Source organism: Neurospora hispaniola, assembly GCF_033458365.1.
Source record: "Neurospora hispaniola strain FGSC 10403 chromosome Unknown B0T23scaffold_5, whole genome shotgun sequence".
NCBI classification, from domain to species: domain Eukaryota; kingdom Fungi; phylum Ascomycota; class Sordariomycetes; order Sordariales; family Sordariaceae; genus Neurospora; species Neurospora hispaniola.
Genome location: NW_026944410.1, coordinates 369,653 through 383,910, shown reverse-complemented (window position 1 = coordinate 383,910; position 14,258 = coordinate 369,653). Strand labels below are relative to the sequence as shown.

Below are 14,258 nucleotides of genomic sequence, written 5' to 3'. Positions count from 1 at the left end.
TCAGCAACAGTGTGTCTGTCAGGCAAGAGCCTGGGGCACTATGTGGGTGGGCAATGGCCGGATACCCTCTCGATGTCTTTGGATTCAGTGGGGACGGGAAGTGCCAAGGCAGATGGAGTGGTGTGGTGAAGGGAGAAGGGGTGGATGCCGATGCTGTTACTGGGCTTAAAGGGGAGCTTCGGAAGGAAGGCGCAAGGAGTTAGTATGTTAAACGAGGGTCATTGTGATGGTGACCGAATAACTGTGGATTTATGGAGCTGTGAGGATGCATAATGATAGTCAAGTTCAAACAACAAGTAGATATCACGGACGGAAATATGTCAAGGTGTAGTAAATTGACTACAGTAAGCCACAAACTCGCTAACTAGCGCAAATCGCCAATGTTGTAATCGCAATGCGTACGGTAACAAAGACACCGGCCAGTAAACCACTAAAACACCATGGCATCAAGGTCAGTCAAGAGCCCATGCCTAACCAGAGGCTAACGCCGCTTAAAGCAAATGCAATTCCTCATCCTTCTCCCTCTCCCCACCTCCCGCACTAGGCACAGTGTGGCTCTCCTTCTCGCCCTCCGTCCTGCTCGGGCTCGGGGCCTTGGGGACCCCATAAGCGCCCTCGGCCTCCAACGCCTGGAACTTCCTGACCACGCGCTCAATACCATCACAACCCCTCGCCAGAATGTCGAGGGTCGGGCCGTACGACAAGCGCACGAAATGGTGGCAGGGGGAATCAAACAAATCGCGACGTCTGCTGGGGTTCAAATCGAAGAAGATACCCGGGACAACGATCACCTTCTCCTCGAGACAGGCCTGGAAGAAGTTCAATCCGTCGGAAATCGGGCTGGGCAGCCACTCCAGGTTGAGCCAGAGGTAAAAGGTCGAGTCGGGGACGAGCTTGATGGAGAAACCAATCTCGCGAAGGCGGCCGACAACGAAATCGCGCTTATCGCAGAAGTGGCGCTGGAGAGCCTTCATCTCGGCCTTGACGAGCGTGGGGTCAAGCATGGGGATCGCCGCCTCCTGGAAAGGCACGTTGGTGCCACCGTCGAGGTAAGAACCGCACGAGCCGATGGCCTTGATGAACTCCTTGGGTCCCAAGATCCATGCCACACGCCAGCCGGGCAAGCGGAAGCGCTTGGTCAGGCCATCGATGATGAGGACGTCGTCCTCGTCGACATCTTGGACGTTTTCGGCGGCGGAGATGGTGGTGCCGTCGCAGTTGGAGGTGTAGTTGTATCCACTGTAGAACTCGTCAGAGACCAGAGTGGCACGCTCGCGGCAGATGTCTTGGATTTCTGCGAGTTCCGGGTTGGCAACGACACGACCGGTGGGGTTGCGCGGGTTGGAGGTGATGATGACCGAAGTGCCACGGGCAATTTCCTCGGCGATCTTCTCGGGGTGGATGTGGTAGTCGTCTTCTTCGGACAGCGGGACGGGGATAGCGGCGAAGTTCTTGAAGAGGGAAAGCATCTCGTTGTAGGCCGTGTAGTCGGGGATGAAGAAGCCGACGTAGGCGTTGTTGAGGACGGCGGCGATACGGATCAGGCCGGCGCGGCCACCGGGCACGATGGCGACGTTCTCCCACGTGTACTTGGATTCCTTGCCTTGGCGGTGCATCTCGTTGTAGAGGTTTGCGACGGCTTCGCGGAGAGGCTTGATGCCGGCTGTGGGACCATACTCGCGAGAGTTTACGGAGATGTCGAGGTGCTGGGGGCGGGGGAAGCAGCCTTCGATTTCGTCGTCGACTTGGGGGGCGCCCTCTGAGAATGTGTGTTAGTGAATGTCGGGGGGAATTAGGACTGGATGGGGGGTACACACGTCCAAGGTTTGCCCACTTCTCGGGCTCCTCAAAGAAACCATGCTCGCCGGCTTGCTCGGAGCACCAGATGACTCCGGTGGAGGATCGAGTGGCATCCAGTCCAGCATGAGGAAGATGTCTATCAGCGCAAGGTTAGAATTGGGTCGTTCGAGGTTGGCGTGGCACAGTCAAACGTACCCTTCATGAGCTTCTCTGAACTTTCTGTGGATCTTACTGGACGCCTCTGAGTTCTTGATTAGCCTGGCGAACATGTTGTTTGTAATTGAATCCAAGGACGACGACATACCAGTAGCGCTGGGCTCTTGGATGGAAAAGCGACGGGCAGGTCTGGGGATACCAGTGTTGCGGTTGATGCTGAACTTCCTGTTGTGGAAGGCACCGGGGGGTGGATGCTGGTGGGAAGCCATCGTGAAAGACACTGTCGACTGCTGACTGCTTCTCCAAATTGGCTTGGAAAGAGAAGAAGGAAGCTCAGAACGAACCCGAAAGCGCAGGGCGACGGGAAGAATAAAAGCAATTCACATCGCGACGAGAGCTACCCCGCGGGACTTCACTTGGGAACCTGAACCAACTGGAGGGGTCGTCCAGTCACGGGCATCCGGGCATCGAAACCTGAACGAAGTGGAAAGTACAATCAATGGCCGTAGAGGTGTTGGGTCCGGTTGCGAAATCGGCTAGTCTTGCCAGGGTCCAAGTCCAGCAGACCCACCGAGCATGGTGCTTCCGCCAATCAGCTCGTATGAGAAACAATGATTATCGTCGATGAAGTTTGACCCCAAATCTCAACATTATGCAATCTCCAACACAAAGACATGGTTTTTGTACAATTGTTTCACGAAGCGAGCCCCTAGGAGAAACAATTCAATGCGATGAGCTCATGAGCAACAACCTCGATTCTGTCTGTTGTTTCTTTGGTGATGTTTTTGCCGCCCAAACTTGGAGAGGTGGACGAGAAAAAAAAAGATGAGAAAAAAAAAAAAAAACCAGAAAAAAAAATCTAGCAAAGCAAACTACCGATTTCGGGCAAGTTGGTTGCGATTCCCCAGTCGATGACGCCGCGTTCGGGTTCCCCGAGCAAGGTTTGTGGAAGGTGTCCATTCAGGAGGCTGGAGTTGCGAACTTGTGCCCGTGATACAAGTGGACGGTATGCCAATCATGCATGAGGATATGCATTGAACTTGGAGATCAACTCAATCCAAGTGGGCGCGTTGTGGGTTCTCGTTGGTCAGCTCCAAACCATAGACACATAGAATTCCCGTATTCTTCTTCCGCAACCCACTCGGTGTCGGCGGTGGGGTCACGGCACACGGGAGAGGGGGGCGGGGGCTCGGAGGGGGGCTGAAGGGGCTTCAGTGGCGGTAGAACTGGGAGAAGAATTCCATACAGATCCATTCACCGTGCCTGGCTGATCACAGTGATCTTGGGAGTTCGTTGCAAGTGAAGGGGTGAATGTTTTTCCCTTGAGGAGCCTAGTGTGACAAATGTCTGACATTACGTGTTGATGTATAGACAACTCTGATGAAGCCTACCTTGGACCAATCGTTACCATGACCACTTGGTATACCACTACTCGATATTCCTGTATCACTTTGACCTCATCTCGTCCGTTACCTCAGCTCGCCTTGTGCTCTCCTGCAAGTCGGCTGGTTCGGATCAAGAGGGAACCCCTGCCAAGAAGATAGGGGTTGCAACGGTCGTCTTGTCGCCCGGATCTATCCGGAGCTGTTTGACAGTCATGTCACCGCCGGCGTCGCTCTTAACACTCGACATCGCGATGGTCCCCTAAACTTAGCTCCCGTTGCCCGAATCGGTTTCTCTAACTCGCCATTTTTATGGCCAAGTCAGTTGACCGACATTCTCGCAGATTGAAGCAATGCTAAAGCTCCTATTTTTGGAACTGATACCGGATCGCTCGGGACATTCTCTTTTGATAGTTCCCTAGCGAAGCTTATAAAGATCCGTCTGCTGGGTAAAGGACCTCGAGGGAGGAGTGGCTTAAGAAAGAGGTTCGCCAAGAAAGAGACCATAACAATGGTCGTTATCCACCTCCGTCCCCTGGTTGACCGGGTGGGCCTTCCAAGAGTCAGGCGTAGGGCTGAGATACGGCGAGGCTCTTCTTGATGATCTTTGCCAAGCTTTCGGACTTTGTAGGATCTGAGGGCGGCACGGCGGGAACGCTTGGAGGAGTGCCCAGCTACAAGTTCAACTTCAGCCCCAAAGCCTCATCGTCCCCTTGTTAACCGGGCGCCCTCCTACATGCCTTTGTGCCTTAAAAAGGTCCGGCCACCCTCCTTCGTTGGGACAATGTCGCCCGAGTCTCTTGTCTTTTGGTCTCAGTCAGGGCCGATACTATCGCCAGGCTGACTGATTGATTGCTGTGCGCACCTTTGTGAGTCTCTCCACATCCACAGGCCCTCCACTATCCAATATGCCGCACCGAAGCCGGGCTTTTTAGATCAAGGGCACTGCTGACTTGGCTGCTTGGGGATAGCCATTGTTGATGACAGTGTCACTTCTCGCCTTGGGGTCAAGGGCGACCGGTGTTCAGAGAAACACATGTCCCATAAGGCCGCATCAGGACATAAACAACCCTTGCGCCTTAGGCATCATACCTTCTGGCGAATCGGTTCTTTGGTGATGTCGCACAGGATGGGAGGCTGAGAAGTCAAGCACGAACCGAACTCATGGGCAGTGCAAGGCTCCGCCCCCTGTTTTGCCCCGCCCCGTGAGTGAGGGCGGGGGCTTCCATCCATTTGACGAACGCTCCCAGTGGGTCACTTCCCCAGAATTTGTGGGGCTATCTCCAAACAGCAAGTGCCATTCATTGGCCCGAAAGTGACACCACCAACCATATGTAATATGGATCTTTGGGAACCAACATCACCTGCAGACATCTTCTTTCCCCGTCAAAAGCGGCTCACTGCCATATGAAGACGAACCCCTCCACTCATCAAGTACTACAGGATACAGCCATAGGCTTTTGAAAAGGCAGGAAAGCAAAGCATTCCTTGATTGCCAAGCCGATTTCGCAGCATGGTGAGCACACAATTAGTAGTAGAGGTAATCGCCTCTACACTTTATCCTATAAGATGCACGTCAGCTCGAATTGTCGAATTTGATGACAGATCACCAGTCACGGCAGAAGCCGGTGAATACTGCATCCCTTGAGTTAGGTACCTTACAGTATTATTTCATCCCTTGAGGTTCTCACATCTAGCACTGCACCAACGAAAGTGGCAAAGAGCAAACAACTTTGATGCTTCATATATGCCAAGTACAGCAATCACAAAGGAAAAGGAGCTCTGTTGCAGTAAACTGACAGCACCGAAGCTGCAGCAAAGAGTCACGGTCGGGAAAGAGTCACAGTTGGGGCAAATACCAAAAAAAAAAGGTTTCCATACAAAATGACAGACCTCGACAATTCTCCCCCCAGCAACATCTCCCTAAACTGTCATCATCAACAAACCGCCACAAACCAAGCCTCATACAACGACCCAATCATGTCACATCAAGGCAAGAAAGAGGAAGGCACTGCCTTGTCGAGAGGGTTCAAAAGGTTATCTGGAGTTTTCAAGAAAAAGTCAGACTCCGACCTGCGAGACCAGGGTCAGATCTCCCAACCCAACAGCACCGCCCGCGATGCCCTCGCCCCGAATAACCCCTTCGCCAACTCCGAGGCAGCCCCGCCCTCTTACAGCGAGGCCATGTCAGGCAAGCCCGGGGGATCCAGTTCCAGTCCCGCCATCCCGGTGAAAGGCAACCAGCTACATGCCTCGAATCGTCAAGACCCCGGCGCCTCCACGTCCTTTCAACGGCGTGTGACCCTAAACGGGCAAGTCATCACCGACATCGACGACCCCTACGCCTTTCTCTCCATCTTCGACACGGTCTTCCTCATCGACGACAGCGGCTCGATGATTGGCCAGCGGTGGTCTGAAGCCAGGGACGCCATTGCCGCCATCGCCCCCGTCTGCGTCGCTCACGACAAGGACGGTGTCGACCTTCACTTCCTGAACCACCCCCGGAGCTACACGAACATCACCTCGGCCGCCAAAGTCAATCAAATATTCAACAGCGTTCACCCGTCCGGACGCACGTTAACAGGGCAGCGCATCTGGGACATTCTGGGCCCGTATCTAAAGATGTACACGCGAGGTTTCGGGCATTCTAGCTGGGACCCGGAGAAGACGGGCGTGAAGCCGGTGAACCTGATTGTGATCACGGACGGGGATCCACAGGATGATCCGGAGTCGAGGATCTTACAAGTTATCAAGGAGCTGGAGAGAGTCAAGGCCCCTCCTTATCAAATTGGAATTCAGTTCTTCCAAGTCGGAGATGACCCGAGGGCTAGGGCGGCGCTGGCGGAGCTGGATGACGAGCTGGGTGGTGAGAAATCGAGGGATATGGTCGATACCGTAACGTGGGACAATGGAGATACGAGAGCGAGGCAGTTGGAGGGAGAGAAAATGCTCAAGATTGTGTTGGGGAGTGTGGTCAAGAGGCTGGATCGTCGGCCGGCGGCTGGTAAGGATAAAACGGCCAAGAGATATTAGGCCAAGCTACTGCTTTACTTTACCTTTTTTTCCCTGGCTTCTTTGGGTTGGCGCGGCTATGATCAACAATTCGGTGTTCGGGTTGCTACCTTGACGGTTCGGGCCAATGGGGGACCAATATGATCAAGGCATCAACGGCGTCCATGGTATTGCAGCCACTCGTGGTGCTCAAGGTGGGTTCAATGGAAGAGTTGGAGGGTGGTTGATTAGGAAGAAAAGAAGACTAAGTAAGACCATAAAACTAAGCACAGAAGACAGTTAAATACCCCGCCAATACTTTAGACACCATTGCACCTTCCAGTATGTCCTGAACTCTGAGAACATTGGGGGGGTATAGATGCATTCTTACACGGAATACCGCATAATTTTAAGCGTTAAACAAGGTCACCAGGGATTTTCTTATAGTTTTCATTTACTGCAGACAGCCTTTCGATTCCGTGACAGCAAATAATCAACATCACAAGCGTTCAAGCACTACAAGTTGATCAACTCTACAAACCCCTAACCCTGAACCCGCACGTGAAACAAATTAACCGGCACCGCATCAGCGAGTTCCAACCCTTGTCACAGCGCGTCTTGGCACACTTCACCACCACAACATCAACAACAAAACCCGCTAACTCCTACCGTGTCGTACTTCCCCAGTTCCATCTTTTTCGTCCAAACAACCCTCATCGCCCTTCTTTTTCAGAGGGGCCTCATCATCAACATCAACACCATCCTTCTGATCATCAACCATCCCTATGGTCACAACGAAAAAGACAGCAATATGGCCCCCCACGTAACCCCCACCACCAAACTGCAAATCATCGGCGCCTTCAAACTCCTCCGCTTCCTGCGTAGTCGCCACCAGTTTCCCCCCGGCACCATCTCCAACAACGACATCTTCCGCCTCTTCTCCGTCTCCCGCACCACGGGATACCGCGTCCTCTCGGAAATCACCGTCTCGCAGGACCTGACGGCTTCCGAACGCGCCGCGCTAGACGCCGAGACGGCCGCCGCCCTCGAAGAAGAGGAAAATGCCCGCATCGCAGAGATCATCAACAACCCGCGCGAGGAGACGAGGGGACGTAAACGGAAACTAACGGAGCGGGATGTGGAGGTTATTGAGCATTGGTTGGATCGGAATGGGGGAAGGGGAGAGGTGAAATGGAAGGATGTCCCCGTGGCGGCGGGGTTGGGGGTCATATTGGGGAAGGATGGAAAGGGGGTGGTGAGTGGGGTTACGGTTAAGAGGGCGTTGTCTGCCTGGAGGGAGAGGAATAGGGAGGTGGATGTGGAGGATTGGACGAGGGCGAGGGGGGCGGGGGGGTTGAGAGGGAGTGAGAAGGCGAGGGAACGGTGGGGACGGGTGAGACCTGGGGAGCAACAGGAGGACAATAGAGGTGGGAATGGGGAGGTAGAGGGGTTGGGGACGGGGACTGGGGGTGAGAATGGGAATGGGAATGGACAGGAAACGGGAGAAAGGGAAGGGATGTCGGGTAGTGAAAGTGAGAGTGAGGATGAGAGTGTGGTGGAGACGGGGGCTGGGCCTTTGGAAGCTGGGACGGCAACGGCGACGGCGAGTGGAAGTGGAAGTGGAAGTGGGAATGCTGCTATGGCGCCGCCGGGGACGGTAACGGGAAACGAGGGTGAGATCATTATGAATGCGACGGGCGAGAATCAGGCACAGCAGCAGCAAAACACCAAAAAGAGGCGAACGCAAACCGAACCACAAGGTCCCGACCCCAAATCCCTGTGGAAAAACCGATGGGAAATTGAAAGGGCCGCAAAGGAGGCTGAAGCGCGACGTCAGGCGGAGGCTATGGCTGAGGCTAGAGCACGAGCTAAGGCTCAAGCTGCCAAGGAACGATATCGTCTAACGCGTCAGAGGAAACGCCAGCAGCAGAAACTTGAGAGGCAGCAGCAGCAGCAGCAAAGTCAAGCTCAAGCTCAGAACTTACCTCCTCCTCCTACTGCTCCCGTACCACAACAACAACAACAGCAGCAGCAGCAGCAGCAGCACCAATATCCACAACATCCACAACACCCACAACAACAGCAGCAGCAACAGAGACCATACACATCAATGAGCTTCATCCCTCTACCAACCTACGGACAGCAGCAGCAGCAGCAGCAACAAAACGGAGTCGCAAGTGCAAGTGGCAGTGGCAGTGGTAACGGAACCGGAACCGGAACCGGAAGTGGAAGTGGACCTCCAACAAGTAGTAGTGCAAACCAAACCTTCAACAATGGGGTTGCTGCTGGAGGAAGTTGGAATGGAAACGCCAGTGCTGTCGACGGACAACAGAGAACAGTAACTGGTGGTGGTGGAGAGGCGGAGGATATCATGATGCTGGGGAGACTTTCGGGGGTTTTGAGGTAGGATACGATGATTATACCGCTTTGGGGTTGTGGTAGACGGGAGGGTCGGGTTTGGGCGAGGGACAGGGTTGGGTCAGGGACAGAGTTAGGTTTAGGGACAGGCCGGCAGCCGTAGCGTGAGCAGGGACAGGAGGGTCCATTGTAGTAATTGGGTTTGAAGGAGTGTGGATTGCTGGATGCGATTCTGGTGGTCACTTCACGTATTTTTTTTCTTTTTTTTTTTTCTCTTCTTTCTTATCTATGGTTGGGGGAGAGACACGAAGGAAACGAAAAGGGGGCACACGACCAGTTATTCTATGGCTTTTTTGCATCTATGATGGGTATATACACGGAACTGCTTGAACTGGTTGGAGGGAGGGAGCGAGGGAGGGAAGTGTATTGGGCGCGATGAGGGGATGTTTTATATGATTCCAGGGGGAAGGCATTTACCAAGCTGAGGACAGATCCTGTAGAGCGATTCTCGATTCTTGATGGAATAGAGGGAATACATGAGTATCTACAAAGGTTGTTGTGTGAAACACGAAGATAGCCCGAGGACGGCGATCATAACAGATTTGCCTTGGTAATTGGCGGGATGCAATCGAGATGCTACGCCTAGGATGGGAAAACGGGATAATACACGACCTATGGAAGTGAGGATGGATGGTCTCATGTTTGCCAGTGTTGTTGGTGTTTACTTCAATGTAGTGATATCAATGTTATCATTCAGACAAGAACTCCAACCCAAGTGATCTCTATCCATCTATACAAAACTATCATCATTTCAAACACACCAAACAACCCGCTCACCAAAGTTTCCAATACACAGCACTGACAACCCCAGCAACAGCCGCCACCGCAGCTCCCACTACCAAAACAACCATTCCACTATGCGCCGCCTCCCCCTTGGGCATCCTTTCAATAATCTCCTCCAACCTCTCCGCCATCTGCGTGTCCGCAAACCTACCCTTGACCCTCTCCATCCCTTTCTTCCCCATCCTCTTCAACTCTTCCTCCCCCATTCCATTCAACACCTTATCCATAACCTTGGCCCACTCCCCTACTTCATTCGGGTCTCTCAACCACCCCGTCTCCCCTTCCACCACCGTCTCCGTCGGTCCACCATTATTCGCCGCCAACACCGGCACCCCCCTTAACATGGCCTCGAGCGGGACGATACCAAAGTGTTCGTTACTTGGTGTGTAGACCAACAACTTCGCTGACCGCAGCAAGATTTCCTTGAAGGTGTTGGGAACCGACAACAGGAAAAGGACTTCCACATCAGGCGAGGTATTCAGCGCCGACACGACCGTTTTGGCCGTTGCCGTCTTGAGATGGTAAGGAGCTCCCTCAGCCAAGTCCACCAGGTCCATATGGTAAGACACGTTCTCATGCACGCGGTTATCATACCCCCCCGCGATAATCAACTTTGCTTTCCCTCTTTGCTCTGGAGAAAGGGAGGCAAAGGCCTTGATGGCCAGAGCTATGTCCTTTTTGCGCTCGAAGCGGTTGATAGACAAAAAAATGCCCTTTTTGGTCCAGGGGAGTACATCCTTGTCGTCGTCACTGGGGTTTTGGCTGAAGTCGGAGGTAGAGCGCACGTCGATGCATGGGTGGACGACTTCCAGGCTGCGTTTGCTGGCGAGACTGGGCCATGTTTGCGAGACGATCCCTTTGGTAAACGACGAGTTGACGGCGATGGAATCGGCGAAGCCCATGGACCATTCTTCCCATGTGTCGAAGGGCAGGCGGTAGAGGCGCTTGTACCATTTTTGGCGCCCTTGGACGAGGAGCAGGTCGGGGAAGTGGCAGTAGAAGAAGATGGGAGTGGTCGGGACGAGAAGTTTGAGCAGGGGTAGGCCGGCGCTGAGTTGGTCGACGAAGAAGGCGGAGGGGGAGAGGGTGCGTAGTTCGGAGGTTAGGAGGGTGATTTGTAGGATTAGGTGCAGTTGGCGGAGGATGGCGCAGAGGATGGAGAAGCGGCCGAGGAGGGAGGGGGGGATGATGGAGTTGCCGCGGACGCGAACGTCGAGGGTTCCTGTTTTGTCACTTTGTTAGCTGGCTGTTTGGGCTGAGCAATGGAATTGGTGACCAAGAGAGGAGGAGTAAATACCATCGCGAGCTTCATCAAAGCAGTGTCTGGGATCGCAATGGCTGGTAAAGATGACCACCTTATGGCCACGGTTCTGAAGGCCTACGGCGGCATCGACAACCAATCTCTCTGCGCCGCCAATTCCCAGGTCGGGATGGAGAAAGACTATTGTCTTTCTATCTTTCTCGTCGACACCCGCCGCCATCTTGACATGTGAATGTCGTAAAGTGTCTTCTTGACGGGGTGTTTGTTGAATGAACGTGTCCCTCCCCTTTGGAGATGCGATGTCATAGGGAGGAGCTTGTCCCGGCAGGCAATGATAATGCCAGGGTGCACTAACATAACCGCTAGCTTCTCCCGCGAATGAGTGTTAAGACCGTTGGATCACATAATGGAGGGACCTTCAGGGGATCGGTCGGCTTGGTGCTACCCGCAATTAGGTAATAGTTTAACAATGTTGTAGCGCAAAGATCAGCAACCAATCCCATTTCTGACGACGCCAAGGGTCCAAAACCGCGACACGCCTTGTGAAGAGTAACGCCATTTGTTGACTTCAGTTTTGGCTTGTGACTTTTCCTTGTTTGGGTCTTTTACCAGGAGAGCGTTGAGAGGGTTCTCCAAGGTTGTTCAAAGTCTTCAAGATCGAGACATTTTGGCTTGATCCGTCTAGACTTTGGCCAATGTCCTAAAGTTGGTCCAAAAGCCAGCCGACGACTTCACCCTGGGAAACTCACTCACATGTTTTGACCTTGTTGAGGTCCCGTTGCTGACACCAAACATCCACTTCGCTGGTTCGACAACTCGAACAACAAAAAAACACCAGACAGCTTCCGGCATTGGTGACTACGAGGTCAACACCAACGCCCTAATATCACCAGTTCCAACCCTCACCCATGGGTTCACACAACCATGGCGCTAGCTCCGGCGCAGAGCTCTCCAATGGTGCCCCGCTGCTGACTGTCAATGGGAAACCCGTCGAGAATGGTGTCGTCGACGCGGGATTGAAGAGCCTAGATCATTGTATGTACAGGAGCTGGCTTAGTGTTCCTGTTGGAACCATTGGGTTAACTAGCTGATCGCATCCGTACCCTCTTGAGCAACGTTATGCCCCTCCAACCCCGCCATGTCTTGCGTGTCTTGAGCTACATCTTGATCGCGTTCCCAATGTCGTCGAGCCTCAAGCTGACCATGGTGACTAGACCAGAGAGCGCTTCCAAAATGGCGATACAACCTACGACAACGACTACTCCCTCTCATCCGCTGGGAGACCCCATACTTAGCCATGCTCCAGGAAAAGTTACGGACACCAGCGTTGGATAGATACTTTGCCATCACGGCCAACCTTGGAACACACACCTTCTTCATGATCGGTCTACCAGTCCTCTTCTGGTGCAGTTTCTCTAGCTTCGGCAAAGGGTATGTCCTTCGCCTTGAACCAGTGGAAATCCCACAAGACCCAAGCTGACAATGCGCCATACGTAGCCTTGTCCACATCCTCGCTGCCGGCGTCTTCTGGACCGGCTTCATCAAAGATATGCTCTCCCTCCCGCGACCGCTCTCCCCTCCTCTCCACCGAATCACCATGTCCGGTTCCGCCGCTCTCGAATACGGTTTCCCGTCTACACACTCCGCCAACGCCGTCTCCGTAACCGTCTACTCGATCCTCGTCCTCCACAGTGACAAGAACACTTTCTCACCCAGCACGACGTTCGCGCTCGAGCTGCTCGCCTACTTCTACGCCTTCTCCATCGTCTTCGGCCGCCTGTACTGCGGCATGCACGGCTTTCTCGACGTCATCATCGGTTCCATCATGGGCGCCGCCATCTCCTACATCGAGTTCTACTACGGCCCGCCCTTCCAAGACTGGCTGTACGCCAGCGACTATCTCGCTCCCATACTATTCGCCATAACCATCCTTATCCTCGTGCGCATCCACCCCGAGCCGGCGGACGACTGCCCCTGCTTCGACGACTCCGTCTCCTTTGCCGGCGTCATTGTCGGTCTCGAGATCGGAACCTGGCACTTTGCGCGGTCAAGGTGGAACCACATTTACAACGGGCCCAACGCTCTCTTCGACCTCTCGGCCCTAGGCTGGCCGGTGATTGTCATTCGTCTCATCCTCGGCGTCCTCATCATCTTTGCCTGGCGCGAAGTAATGAAGCCTACGCTGCTCAAAGTCCTGCCTCACCTCTTCCGCGTCATCGAGACCCACGGCCTCTCACTGCCCCGCCGCTTCTTCATGCCCGCCAGCGAGTACAAGGACGTCCCGCTCAACCTGCGCGACGACGAGGTTCTTCCCAAAGTCAGCGACATCCCTCGGATGATGCGCAGTATCCGTGGACCTGGGCGTGGTCGAGCGGTCAGTATTGGACCGCAAAGTGCGGCGGATGCGTATGAGACGCTGGCGTATCGGGAGAGGAAGAGGAGGGAGAGCTTGAGTAGCGAGAAGGGCTCCGGGTTGAAGCAGGCTCAGAGTACTGCTGAGGGCGCTGATGGAGAGGAGTCCATGGTTGATCAGGCTGCGCACTCGTCGGGCGTTGAGAAGTACGAGAGGCAGATGGGTCAGGGGCAGGTGGTTGTTGAGAGCACAGGGAATTTGAGCCCAAATTCATCGGCCGTGGAGGAGCCAGAGATGTATCTGGGCCAGAGGGACGAGTTGGGAGAGAGGGAAATTTTCTCCAAACTGACGAGGCCGAGAGTGAGGTACGATGTGGAGGTGGTGACCAAGTTGGTTGTTTATGCTGGTAAGCTACCCCTTTCTTCCGCTCGTTCCCTCATGTTACACGTAAGGAGAGGGTCGAGGATCAAGATGGACCCCGCTTTTTCTGGGAGCTCTCTCACTGACAGCCACAACAGGTATCGGATGGCTAGCAGTCGACATGATCCCTATATTATTCGAGCTCACAGGGTTACTGGGAGCTGGCCATCTCCCCTTTCCCGTTCCTTCTTCATGAGCACAGTGGTATCAGGTTTTGACAAGGTGGTGAAAAGAGGTGGGGGCGTTTTTCTTCAGCTGAACTTCTTGGCACACTTTTGTTTCTTTTGCTAGTTTATACATACACTAGGTCATATGGCGGGGGTTTTGGTATCATGTTATGATGTTATGGATTCATCTATGCAGCTATCTCCTCCACCCCTTTTGGGCTATTGAAGAGACTGAAGATTGAGGAGGAGGATTAAAAGACGAGTGTCTTGGAGGCACAGTAAGTGGATGCTAATGAGAACGCTGTCGGCCTGGGGACTAGATCATCCATCCATGGCAGAGGGCCGACTGTAGATCGCCGCCGCCTGTCGATTTGCGGGGTCGATAGTAAGCATCACCGCGCCCACGTTTGAGCTTGTAAGAGGTCCCTCGCTTGTACCGTTTGGTCAAGGTGAGCTGTCCGTTCCTACATGTCGCCGACAATGCTGACCAGGCACCCAGCATATGTCAAACCTGTGGTCTGCGGGTT

General features: G+C 53.8%; 5 protein-coding genes across 5 annotated transcripts; 3 read left to right on the top strand and 2 right to left on the bottom strand.

Annotated features, from left to right (window-relative positions):
* Positions 1–316: 316 nt before the first annotated feature.
* Positions 317–2,548, bottom strand: B0T23DRAFT_157389 (pyridoxal phosphate-dependent transferase). The gene is made up of 4 exons (XM_062832652.1): positions 2,105–2,548; positions 1,996–2,041; positions 1,818–1,936; positions 317–1,759 (listed from the first exon to the last, which is right to left on the bottom strand). The coding sequence occupies exons 1-4, from the start codon at positions 2,223–2,225 to the stop codon at positions 492–494; spliced, it is 1,554 nt and encodes a 517-aa protein (XP_062691426.1). The 5' UTR covers positions 2,226–2,548; the 3' UTR covers positions 317–491.
* A 2,674-nt stretch (positions 2,549–5,222) lies between these two features.
* On the top strand, positions 5,223–6,371 carry B0T23DRAFT_405136 (uncharacterized protein; the record flags this gene model as incomplete). Its single annotated transcript, XM_062838965.1, has 1 exon — positions 5,223–6,371. The coding sequence occupies one exon, from the start codon at positions 5,223–5,225 to the stop codon at positions 6,369–6,371; it is 1,149 nt and encodes a 382-aa protein (XP_062691425.1).
* Positions 6,372–6,966: 595 nt separating this feature from the next.
* B0T23DRAFT_454083 (uncharacterized protein) lies at positions 6,967–9,084 on the top strand. The gene has a single exon (XM_062841199.1). It carries the CDS (start codon positions 7,141–7,143, stop codon positions 8,734–8,736), a length of 1,596 nt encoding a protein of 531 aa, XP_062691424.1. The 5' UTR covers positions 6,967–7,140; the 3' UTR covers positions 8,737–9,084.
* A 6-nt stretch (positions 9,085–9,090) lies between these two features.
* Positions 9,091–11,133, bottom strand: B0T23DRAFT_420777 (UDP-Glycosyltransferase/glycogen phosphorylase). Its single transcript, XM_062839742.1, has 2 exons — positions 10,828–11,133; positions 9,091–10,752 (listed from the first exon to the last, which is right to left on the bottom strand). Exons 1-2 carry the CDS (start codon positions 11,009–11,011, stop codon positions 9,521–9,523), a joined length of 1,416 nt encoding a protein of 471 aa, XP_062691423.1. The 5' UTR covers positions 11,012–11,133; the 3' UTR covers positions 9,091–9,520.
* Positions 11,134–11,699: 566 nt separating this feature from the next.
* Positions 11,700–13,760, top strand: B0T23DRAFT_429362 (PAP2 superfamily-domain-containing protein; the record flags this gene model as incomplete). The annotated part of the gene is made up of 4 exons (XM_062840189.1): positions 11,700–11,826; positions 12,006–12,222; positions 12,289–13,550; positions 13,663–13,760. 4 exons carry the CDS (start codon positions 11,700–11,702, stop codon positions 13,758–13,760), a joined length of 1,704 nt encoding a protein of 567 aa, XP_062691422.1.
* Positions 13,761–14,258: the final 498 nt, after the last annotated feature.